At 51.0% G+C, this 10,720-nt stretch overlaps 1 protein-coding gene across 4 annotated transcripts in view; it reads left to right on the top strand.

Annotated features, from left to right (window-relative positions):
- ADA2 (adenosine deaminase 2) overlaps positions 1-10,088 on the top strand; it is an 84,403-nt gene extending 74,315 nt beyond the window's left edge. For all 4 annotated transcript variants that reach the window (XM_045295942.1, XM_045295943.1, XM_004710467.2 and 1 more), the window contains 6 exons: positions 19-146; positions 1,479-1,569; positions 4,086-4,194; positions 6,908-7,065; positions 8,058-8,260; positions 8,572-10,088. In XM_045295942.1, coding sequence (XP_045151877.1) covers positions 19-146; positions 1,479-1,569; positions 4,086-4,194; positions 6,908-7,065; positions 8,058-8,260; positions 8,572-8,665 — 783 coding nt within the window. In that variant the 3' untranslated portion in view covers positions 8,666-10,088. The remainder of the gene's footprint in view (positions 1-18; positions 147-1,478; positions 1,570-4,085; positions 4,195-6,907; positions 7,066-8,057; positions 8,261-8,571) is intronic.
- Positions 10,089-10,720: the final 632 nt, after the last annotated feature.

Here is a 10,720-nt window from a genome sequence, read left to right as displayed (position 1 = left end):
GCCCTGTCTTCCTCAAAGGTGTACGAGCTAAACGGGAAGACCCACGACCAAGAGTGGAGCGTGAGGGCGTACCAGGAAGTGGCTGCGCAATTCGCCAAGGACCATCCTGAGTTCATGGGACTCAAACTCATCTACTCTGACCACAGGTGGGAGTGTGGGATGCAGGTATAAGACAGGCTGAGAGGGGAGAGGAGGGGAGAAAGGGGGGGTGAGGTGTGCAGGGTCGCTCGGAGGCAGTCAGCTTGATAGTGGGCAGCCAGGGGCTTGGTGTGTGCGTGTACATCTGAAGACAGGGCTGACCGCCTTGCCAAGGTGCGTGCAGAGAGCTTTACAGACTGCAGTTGCCTTCTTAGCTCACCACGTGAAGAACTCGTTCCTCGTGGACATGTCTGGAGACCCAGGGGCAGGAGCAGTCAAATGGGGTCACTCCAGATGGGGCAAGGAGGGTACATCCCGGCGGCTGGGCCTCCATTCACTAGGGGCTCCCTGCAGCTAGGAGGCCCTGGTGGTGAAAACTGCAGCTGTAGACTGCTGACCCGTGCCAACCCACTCACCCGCACCTAGGCCTGGTGATCTGCTTCCAGAAGGTCACAGCACGGAAAGCCCAGGGTGCAGTTGTACTTCCCACACGGGGTGGTGGGCCGTCACCAGTCAGAATCGAATCCCCAGAAACGGATTTTCAGTTTGGTTGGTTCTCCCTGCAGCCTGCAGACTCCCTGGCCCTCCTTGACTCCCCTCCCGTCCTTGTGGGGACCTAGGGCTCGGCAGGAGTGGGACCCTGTCCTGGTGTCCTCACGGGCCCAGGACGGAGTTTGCAGAACGGGGGGCCCAGCTGGTGCCACCCCCAGCTCCATGGCGCCGGTTGTCACCTCCAGGGCCTGGGGCAGAGGGTGAGCTATACCGCCTGCACTCCCTCAGCGCTCTGCTGGGCAGGGGCTGGGCACAGGACAAGGATGGTCCCCACAGAATTGAGCAGAGATCTTCATCCGCCCTGTCATGGAGTCTTGCCCACCGTTGGTCTGTGGAGCTTGTGTGGTCCTGGTGGCCCCAGTTCTGGACCTGGGAGGGCAGAGAGGGTGTCCAAGGAAGGTGAGACAGCTAGCTCTGGAGGTCACTTTGCCGAGTGACCTGTGGCCTTTCACAGGTGTCTACAGAACAGGCTCCACTTCCAGGACCCCGCGACCCTTTGAGGGCTGCAGGACAAGGCCACACTGCTTTATCCACATGTGGGCTGGCGGCCCCCAAGGGTGTGCTTACGGGCCTTCTTCTCGAGAAGACAGAGCCAGCGGGGTCCTGGATAGGGTTGGACTGCAGAGGAATTTCTCACCCACAGAGTCATTTAAAGGGACCACCATAAGTTGGCTGGGCTGGGGCATGCCCACAGTGGTGTGGAATGTTTGGGGGATGGGCAAGACCAGGGCCAGGAGGGAACCACTCCGGCTCTTGGCCTGCTCCCTCTCTGCTTCTCTCTCTCTCAGAACCAAGGACCCGGCTCTCATCAAAGCATCTGTCCGAATGGCCATGGAGCTTCGCAGGGCCTTCCCCGACATGGTGGCAGGGTTTGACCTGGTAACCGGGCTCTGGGCTCTGGACTCTGCACAGGAAGGGCCCAGAGGGGGGCAGCTCTCCATGAAGGGGCTGTGGGTTCTGGGAAGCTCAGGGCTCTCCACCTCTAGGAGCCTGCAGGGGCCAGCAGCCATAAGAGGAGTGAGGGCAGAAAGGGCTGGACACGAAGGGGCAGGGAAGTTCTAGAATCAGGAAGGAATTCGGGGAGTTGGGACAATAATTCAGGGCTTGTCCCCGCCTTCCCTTGCCCTCTGACCCCTTTTCCAGCCCGAAATGCCCACCTATGTCTGACTGTGAAAATCACATCATCCTGGCTCCTAAAGTGCACAGAGGGCTCCTGCCAGGAGGCAAGACTTGGAATAAAGCTAAAATCAAACCCAAAGCAGAGCTCACTACTGGCAAAAAGGTCCCTCTTTCTTCTTCATCCCATTTCTGCCCCGCTTTTAATCATTTTGGTGGTAATATATGACAGCCCAGTGCCCCACCCCACCCCCACCCAAAAAACCCAAACCCAAACCAAAAACACTGCCATCAAGTCAGTGTTGAGCCACAGTGACCCTTTCTGGAAAGTGTATGGAGGAGCGGAATAAGACCTTGGAAATTTCCCAGGAAATGTTGAAGCCCCCTTGAATACGTGACCTAAAAGCTGTCTCTTGAACGGTTTTTAAGTGTTCGGTGCAGTGACATTAATTACGGTCACGATGTTAGGTAACTCCCACCACGGTGAAATCCCAAACCTTCATCATCGTCCTACACAGAAACTCATTACCCAAGAGCTCCCTCCCTCCCCTCCTATTCTTGAAGCTGCCCACCCATGGCTGCTGCTGCTGCGGGGACCCTGGTGTTGAGGTGGGTGACGGTGAACAGCCTGCTGCTCACTGAAAAGTTGACGGTTCAAACCCACCAGCCTCTCCCTGGGAGAAAGGTGAGGCTATCTGTTGTTTCCTTTGAAGATTTACAGGCTCAGAAACCATAGGAGTAGTCTATCCTTTGGGTTGCTATGAACTGGAATCGATTTGGTGGCAATGGGTTTGATACTTAAGCTCTAGCCTTCCAACCAACAAGAGCATGAAGAGTAGGTTTGGGGAATCACTTGACATTCATCTGGGCGCAGGCGGAGCTCCTGGGAGCCTGGTGAGTGCTCAACGGAGAAAGGGGCCAAGGTCCCCCAGCTCCTGCTTCCCTTCGCGTGGCTCTGACACCGGCTGCAGTGGGGTTAGAGCATCGAGGTTCTACCTTGTGAAACGCCCAAACCAGAGCATCTAACGGACTCACCGTTCACCAGGGTTGGCGGGCCATAGGTGCTAGGGGTCCATTTGCAAACTCTTAAGTTCCTTTCAAGTCTACCCTCCATCCGACTCTATTGAGTATCCATGCTTGTTTTATTCTACAAATAGATCCTCCCTACTTCCCCCCCAGATATCTGCCTACTTCTATCAATTAAAATTGGGCTTCTGTTGGAGGCATGCTATTTATCCAGACGACCTGGTGGTGAGAGATGTTGAGCTGCTAACCAAAAGGTTGGGGGTTCAAACCCACCCACCTCTCCAAGGAACAGAGCTAAGGCTGTCTGCTCCTGGAAAGATCTACAGCCTCGGAAACTCGAAGAATCTGTTTCACTCTGTCCAAATCGACTTGATGGCATTGTTTGTTTTGTTTGTTTGTTTGTCAGAGATAGCCCTATCCCCAGCACAGAGTTTCAGAGCCCTGGGGATATGTGTGGCTTCATTTGAAAAAGCTTTTCTTGCTAGCAGTGAGCTCTGAGTGGCAAGAAGGCCCCCCAGGTGGTGAGTGGCTGAGCTGCACCTGGCTCCTCCTGGCCCCGCTGACCCCTGGTGGACGTGGTGTTTGCCCTCGCTGTCCTTTACTGCCTTGGTCTCTCTTTCTGTGAAGGGTGCGCTGATGGTGCGATCGGGTATGCGCTGAGCTGTAAACCACATGGTCAGTGTTCAAACCCACCAGCTGCTCCGAAGGAGAAAGATGAGGCTGTCTCTCTTGTAAAGATTTAGTCTAGGAAACCCATAGGAGGCAGTTCGACCCTGTCCTATAGCGCTGCTGTGAGTCGGAATTGACTTCACGGCAGTGAGTTTTTCTTGGTCTTTTTGTGTCTTGCGATCTTTCTACTTCTCTGTCTCTCTCTGCTCTGCCTCTCTTGGTATCCCTCCTTCTGCCCCTCTTGCTTCCTCTTGCGAGCTCTTTCCTCCTCCTGTCTGTCTCCCCTCTGTCTACCTGCACCCCCTGCAAGGAGCTCAGGAGGGCAGCAGAGGTGTCGCGAGAAGACGAGGTGGGAGGGCCGGGAGCTTAGAAGATAGAAAGCCTGTGAAGAAGGGGGGGATGCCTTGGGAGCAAGGTTTTACTTTCTTCTTGTTCCCAACTCTGCTACCGGTCATTCTTAACGGGCAGTGTGACAAGCTGTCGTGGCAGGACACCCAGGCGTGTTATAGACCGCAGGGCACACCTCAGCCAAGTGGGATACCTGCCCAGCAGACGCCCCAAGCCCCTTCCTCTCTGTCCTGCAGGTGGGACACGAGGACACTGGCCACACCCTGTACGACTACCAGGAGGCTTTGCTGATCCCAAGCTTGGAAGGCGTTACACTACCATACTTTTTCCATGCTGGCGAGACAGGTGAGCCGACCGCCGTGGGGGACAAGCAGGTGCTGCACACAGAGGCCCTCGCCAGCCGGCAGGATCATTGGGCAGCAGTCATAAGACCGCATTATGGTGGCCTCTGGTTGTTTGATTTCCTCAAGTCGGCTCCAATGCGTGGCCACCCCACCCGCGTCACAGCAGAACTGTGGCCCTGAGGTGTTCAAGGGTCGTGCTGCAGAAGTAGATAGGCAGCTCCACCTTTCTTCCAGCGTGCTTCTGGGCGGGCTCACCCTTCTGACCTTGGGCTTAGCAGCTGAGTGTGTTCAGGTTTCCATTTTGAGGGGCCTTGGGGGTGCAATGCTTGAGGGCTGTGAATGCAGAGGAAAAAGAGTCACAGCCTTGGGGACACCGGGGGGCGGGGGGGGCAGTTCTGCTCTCTCCTGATGTGGGGCCGTGTGTCCGATTGACTGGATACCAGGTTTCATATCCATGATCTCGTTCATTCTTAACAGCAGCTCCGAGACAAAGGAATAACTGTGATAATAGCGACTGCTCAGGAAGTGCCTTTTGTGTACCGGCACTGAGCATATTCTATTGTTAATTCTCACCCCAATTCTGCTCCGTAGACCTTTCGATCCCACGTTGTCGATGAAAAGCCCAAGGCCCCCAAGCCACTGGTTCAATGTTCAAGGGCCAGTCGGGCATAGCGCGGCAATGGGAACCACTTCTGATCATTCGCATGCCACAGGGGGCGGGTAGAACTTGAGGGTCACAGGCTTTCTAAAGTCACACCGTGGCAAGTGCAGAAGCGAGACGGGAGTTAGCCTGCTCTGCCGTCTTAGGGGTCTGGCCACCACTCTACCACAGCAGTTCTGCCCGCTGCTCTTCCTTCTGAACTGCCATTGGCCAGCCACTCCGTGGGTCCCACGGCTCATCCTGTGCTCTCGGCCATCGGCCTGTGCCTAAAAGGTGTCAGCCCTTTAGAAACAGAACAGCAGGCTGTAGCTGAGCGCTTAGACGAGGAACAACAATTTGGGGGGAAGGCTGTTCAAAGGGAAACCTAGACTAGAAGACAGGTCCCGGCTACTTCCACTGTGGCGTCCCTCAGAGAGCCTAGGGAACCTGTCACCCTCTGAAGACCACGGTGAGAAGCAAGAGCAGTGGGAAGCTTGTGCTTCACAACCAGCCTGAAACCTCGGTGCGTTGGGCCATCTCTCAGGGTCCATGTGCATCAATTTCCTTTCCTGACATTTAAGGCAATTTAGATCAAATTTAGATCAAAGTTGCTCTAGGAGCTTTAAAGAGTTGCTTGGGCGTGGGACGTGGGTGGGGGTCAAGCCGGAAAGATCCTACTCACCTGTGTGGAATCATTACAGAGCAGTATGAAACTGTGTAATGTGGAACTAATCAAATTCCAGGGGGCATCGTCCTAAGGGAGGACTTGGGTATTTAATTGATGGGCTGTAATTCATTGTGTCCCTACAGAAACATGTCCTTATTTATTTATTTTGAAATCATTTTATTGGGGGCTCATACAATTCTTATCACAATCCTTACATATATCCATTGTGTCAAGTACCTATGTGCGTTTGTTGCCATCATCATTCTCAAAACATTTGCCTTCTACTTGAGCCCTTAATATCGGCTGCTCATTTTCCCCCTCCCTCCCCACTCCCCACTGTCCTTATTTATTTTCAGATGAGAAGCAATCTTTAAAAAGAAAATACTAGACCAAGGAACCAGAGAGTCTACCTAATAATATGCAGCCCCTCACCAGCAAGGCAACGCTTAAGTTTTGCTTCTAACAGAAAAAAGGGAACTTTCCAAATGTCACATACGGCTCAGTTAAGATGCGTTTGGCTACAGAAATAGGTCTATTTATTTATTTTTGGTAGACAGGTTTATGATAGGGTCATTAACTATCTCACATAACAAGTAATATCTGCTCTCCTCCATGAGTGGGTGAGGTTGCCCCATTTGGGAATGACCCCATCATAGCCCCCGGTGTGTGTCCTCTGATTAGGGAGGAAGCTCCAAAAGTTGCCCAGCAAAAAACTTCAGAGGTCAGCGGTAAGTTTGTGTAGCTGCAAGGGAGGCGGGGAATACCTTCGAAAGAAGACCCTGACTGCAAGGATGGCTGGTATGTAGACAGCATCGTGATCTCAGACTGGGCCATGTCCCAAGGGTACTAGCAAGTAGATTAAGTCAATACTGTACATAATTATACTGACACTGTGTATAATAGAATCTGCAAAACAAAAGCTCTAAGTCTAAAATTCCCAGAAAATTGCTGTGGGAATAAACAAAGACGGGGGAAAGAAGCTGGAAACTGGGGTCAGACAGACCAGGGCTTAAAGCCCAGTCTGTTTGTTTTCCTTCATGTTAAGTTTCATGGACAGAGAATTCACATATCATACAATTCAATGGTCTAAACGTATTTTTTAAAGTTGTGCAATCATCGCCACCATCCATTTTAGTGAAACTCAGTTTTCTCCTTCCAAGTGGAATGTTCACAGCCCATTTATAAAGCAAAACTTATAATTTTCTCCTTGGTCCCCCCCCACACACACACACCAGAACAATAGCATGTTTCTTTAGAGAAAATCATATCTGCTGCGTATGTGCATACCTACAGTATGTGTATCTATTTCATGTTAGCTTCTCTTCCTTCTCTTGCTGGGGGTGGGAGCTGGAGCTTTTGGGTGTGGGTCAGATACATTTCTACTGAAGACTGTCTCTCCATGCTCAGATTGGCGGGGTACTTCCGTAGACAATAATCTTTTGGACGCCCTGATACTGAACTCCACCAGGATTGGACATGGGTTTGCCTTGAGCAAACACCCGGCAGTCATGGAAGACTTACGGCAAAGGGACGTCCCCATAGAAGTCTGCCCTGTTTCCAACCAGGTAGGTAGGACCCATGGTGCTGATGCAATATGACCTTTGACCCCAGCCTCAACCTCTGCCCTGTTTCTCAAGCTTTTGTCTTGTACGGTTTCTCTCTACATAACATATATGTTTCCTGTATTCCTCAAGTTTCACACCCCCATTCATAAAGATTTTTTTTACCAAATCCCAAACCCACTGCCATCGAGTCAATTCTGACCCGACTCATAAGGACCCTTTCTAGGGTTCCCGAAGTCGTAAATCTTAATGGGAGCAAATAGTCTCATCTTTCTTCTGAGGAACGTAGGGTGCGTTTGAACCACTGACCTTGCCTTTAGCAGTCTAATGCTTCCTAAAGATTTTTAGGACTCGCCTATTGTCTAACTCACTTATAATGAGGCGGCAGTGAGAGCCACTGGTGGGATGGAATTTTGGCCTAAGCTGTGGGCAAAGCTGAAGGGATGTTGACAAAGCCCACTGAAGTGGGAAGAAAGGGCAATATCTTAGCTCCTTTGAGCAGCCATCTGTCTAGCTCTTCTGAGCAGGACCAAGAAAGAAGCAAACTTTATAAATTATTAAGGGTGCATGGGGGAGAGGGGAGGAGGAAGGGAAGGGGAGGGGGAAAAAAAGAAAAATGAGCGGATTCCGGGAACCCAAGAGGCAAGCGAATTTTGGGAATGATGAGGGCAACAAATGTATAGATGTGTTTTATACAATTGATCTATGTATTGTTATGAATTGTATGAGCCCCAATAAATTGATTTAAAAATAAAAAAATTTAAAAAAAAAAAAAGAAAGAAGCAAACCACAAGTGTGCGGTGCTGATGACACTAGAAAAAATCAGGAAGTGCGTGAAGAATGAATCGATTTTCCTGGTGTCAGGAGTCATCCCAAAATTCAGACCAGTGATGGGCCTAAGGAAGTAGCCAATGAAGCTCCAGGTCTCCTCTCCCTTGGGATAACCCCTTTTCAGGATCCAAGTTCATCTTGTTCCCTTCTCTGCTCTTGGGCAGGTTCTGAAACTGGTGAGTGACCTGCGAAACCACCCTGCGGTTGCTCTCCTGGCCACTGGGCACCCTATGGTGATCAGCTCTGATGACCCAGCCTTCTTTGGTGCCAAAGGCTTGACCTATGATTTCTATGAGGTCTTCATGGGCATCGGGGGTATGGATACTGACCTGAGGACACTCAAACAACTGGCCATCAATTCTTTCAAGTGAGCATCCTTGCATATTTCCCATGCCTCCCCCACCCTCCCCGTCGTGTCCTTTTTCTATTTGTGGTAACTATATCTATCTATCTATCTATCTATCTATCTATCTATCTATCTATCTATCTATATCTATATCCACAGAAGTTAACAGAAGTTTCCAGAGTTTATGGTAGAAGACTGGATGGTCACTTTGGGTTTTCCCTCCCGTCCTCAGACTGGGAGAATGTGTCCTGTGAACATCTGAGATCTCTTCTACTCCCTGTCTTAATCCCCTCCCTTTCCCCGAGCTGACCTGCCTTCTTCTTTTCCTGCAGGTACAGTGCCCTGCTGCCTTCCGAGAAAAAGAATGCTCTATGGACCTGGGAGAAGGCATGGAATACGTTTATAGGTGAACTGGCCAAGACGTGAGAAGACAGCCACCCCCTGCTCTTCATGGCCTCCCTGCCCCTGACCATCAGAAACCTGTGACGAGTTGACCAGACTTACCTTTTTGAACTGTTCTTTCCTCTCAAACTGAGTGGCATCAGCCATCGCGGTGTTTCCTCACTTTCTTGGGTCATTGCTTCTGGATCCCCTTCCCCACATCTCCCTCCTCTACCTCGTCTCTGCACTGGCTTTCCCCAGGGTCCGTGGGCGTCTCTTATCTGCTGCTCTCTAGCTCCGTGCTCTTTCCTCCGACAGCAGGGCCCATTCCCAGGCTCTCAAATGCCAATGGTGTGTGGGTGCTTTCCGGTTTATGTATCCATCTGGATGGCTTCCCAGAGACCTCAGACACAAAGGGACCCCTTTCCTGGTCTTTCCTTTCACGGTAAATGGCACCTCTCTCCACTCCAATCAGTTGGCCAAGGCCAAAATTTTCGGAGAAAGACTTGACACTATTTTCGTCCCTGCTCCCTACATCCAGTGCATCATGAAATCCAATGGGATCTACCTTCAATATCTATTTCAAATCCATCTAGTTCTATCTCTACTGCTCTGTGTCGAATTCAAACCATTATCACTCCCTGCCTGAGTTACAGCAGTGGCCTACTACCCCACCTCCCCTTTTATTCTTTTTGTCCCTCCAGTTCACTTTTTTCATGGGGCAGAGTGATTTTTTTTTTCTTATCAACTGGGGTGAAATTCACGTAATTGACCATTTTGAAGTATGCAATTTAGGGGCATTTAAGACAGTCATAATATATGATCCCCAACTCTGTAGAATGACTTTTTAAAAATTAAATTAAACTGGGTTCCTTCACTGCTCTGAGCCAACGCACTTAAAACAAAACGGAATGTCTCCACAGGGCATGCGGCACCCGGCTTACCTGCCGTCTTCCCATCTTACGATGGCCTCTTGCCCCTTCAGTCTGCAGTGCTCACGCGCGGGTCTTTTGTCCTCCACTATGCAAGCTCTACCCTCACTCTTTCCTCACTCGCTCCGCCTGGAGTGGTCTTTCTCCTCCCTTTTGCCTACCTTCCACCTGTTGGCTTTTTAGGCTTCAGCATTTATGCTCCTGTCTCAGGAAGCTTTTCCTGACCCTCTGTTAGACTCGTGGCACCTCTTTCTTTTTCTTCATGCTGCCTATCCTGACTTATGTATCCCTTACCATGTCCACAGTCTCCCCTCCTCCCAGCAGACTGTAAGCCCATGTGGATAGGCACTAACATGTATGTCATACACACTATGACCCTGAAGTCGTGCCCCACTCCTAGTTAATTTTCAGTTAAAAACAAGCAAAAAAACAAAAATTCTTGAAGGAACGCTTGTGTTGTATCCGTTGAGCTAGTTGCTGAGGCAGGAAGGAGCAGAGGGAGAGTGTCCCCAAATAAACGACCTCATGCATTTACAGTCTTCGGGCTCCTAGTCTAGAAGCCCAGGTGGTTGGGCTGCAATCTACGTGGTTGGCTGTTCGAAACCACCAGCCGCTCTATGGGAGAAAGACTGGGCTTTCTACTCCCATAAGCAGTTCGGGCCTCGGACACCCACAGGGCTTCCCCGGGGCTTAGCCATGACTCCATGGCTACGTGTTTGCTTTGGTTCCTAGTCTGGTCTGGGGGAGAAGGAAGGCAAGAAGCTAGCCCTGCCTTCACTCTGCTGAAGGAGCTGTATGAGACTCAGAGAACTCCTTAGAAGTTCCACGTGTAATCTAATGTCTTCCTAGCTTCCATCCCTCACCTACACTCCAGGCAGCAGCAGCACCCCTCAGTCTCGTGGTAGTAGGAAGAACTAGAGGCCCTGCACACAGGCTGGGACATAGGTGGAACTAAAGAAACCAAGGGCCTGTCTCATCCTAAGGGTCTTTGACTCATTGCACTAACCAGTCCAAGTAGATGAGTCCTAGGTCCCCACTAGGCAGGCTTAGATGCACTCCATGGTGAATTCCAAAGAAGACCAGGCTTGCTGGTTCGATAGCAACTGGTCAGACACTTGAGATGCTCTGCAAGCCAGAAACTATGCCTGCCCTTGGGGACCAACTTTCA

The sequence above is a fragment of the Echinops telfairi genome, unplaced genomic scaffold (assembly GCF_000313985.2).
Source record: "Echinops telfairi isolate 266 unplaced genomic scaffold, ASM31398v2 ScPeMD7_6273;HRSCAF=7185, whole genome shotgun sequence".
Lineage (NCBI taxonomy): Eukaryota > Metazoa > Chordata > Mammalia > Afrosoricida > Tenrecidae > Echinops > Echinops telfairi.
Note: the sequence above shows the minus strand (reverse complement) of the source record. Positions and strands in the feature narration are given on the sequence as shown.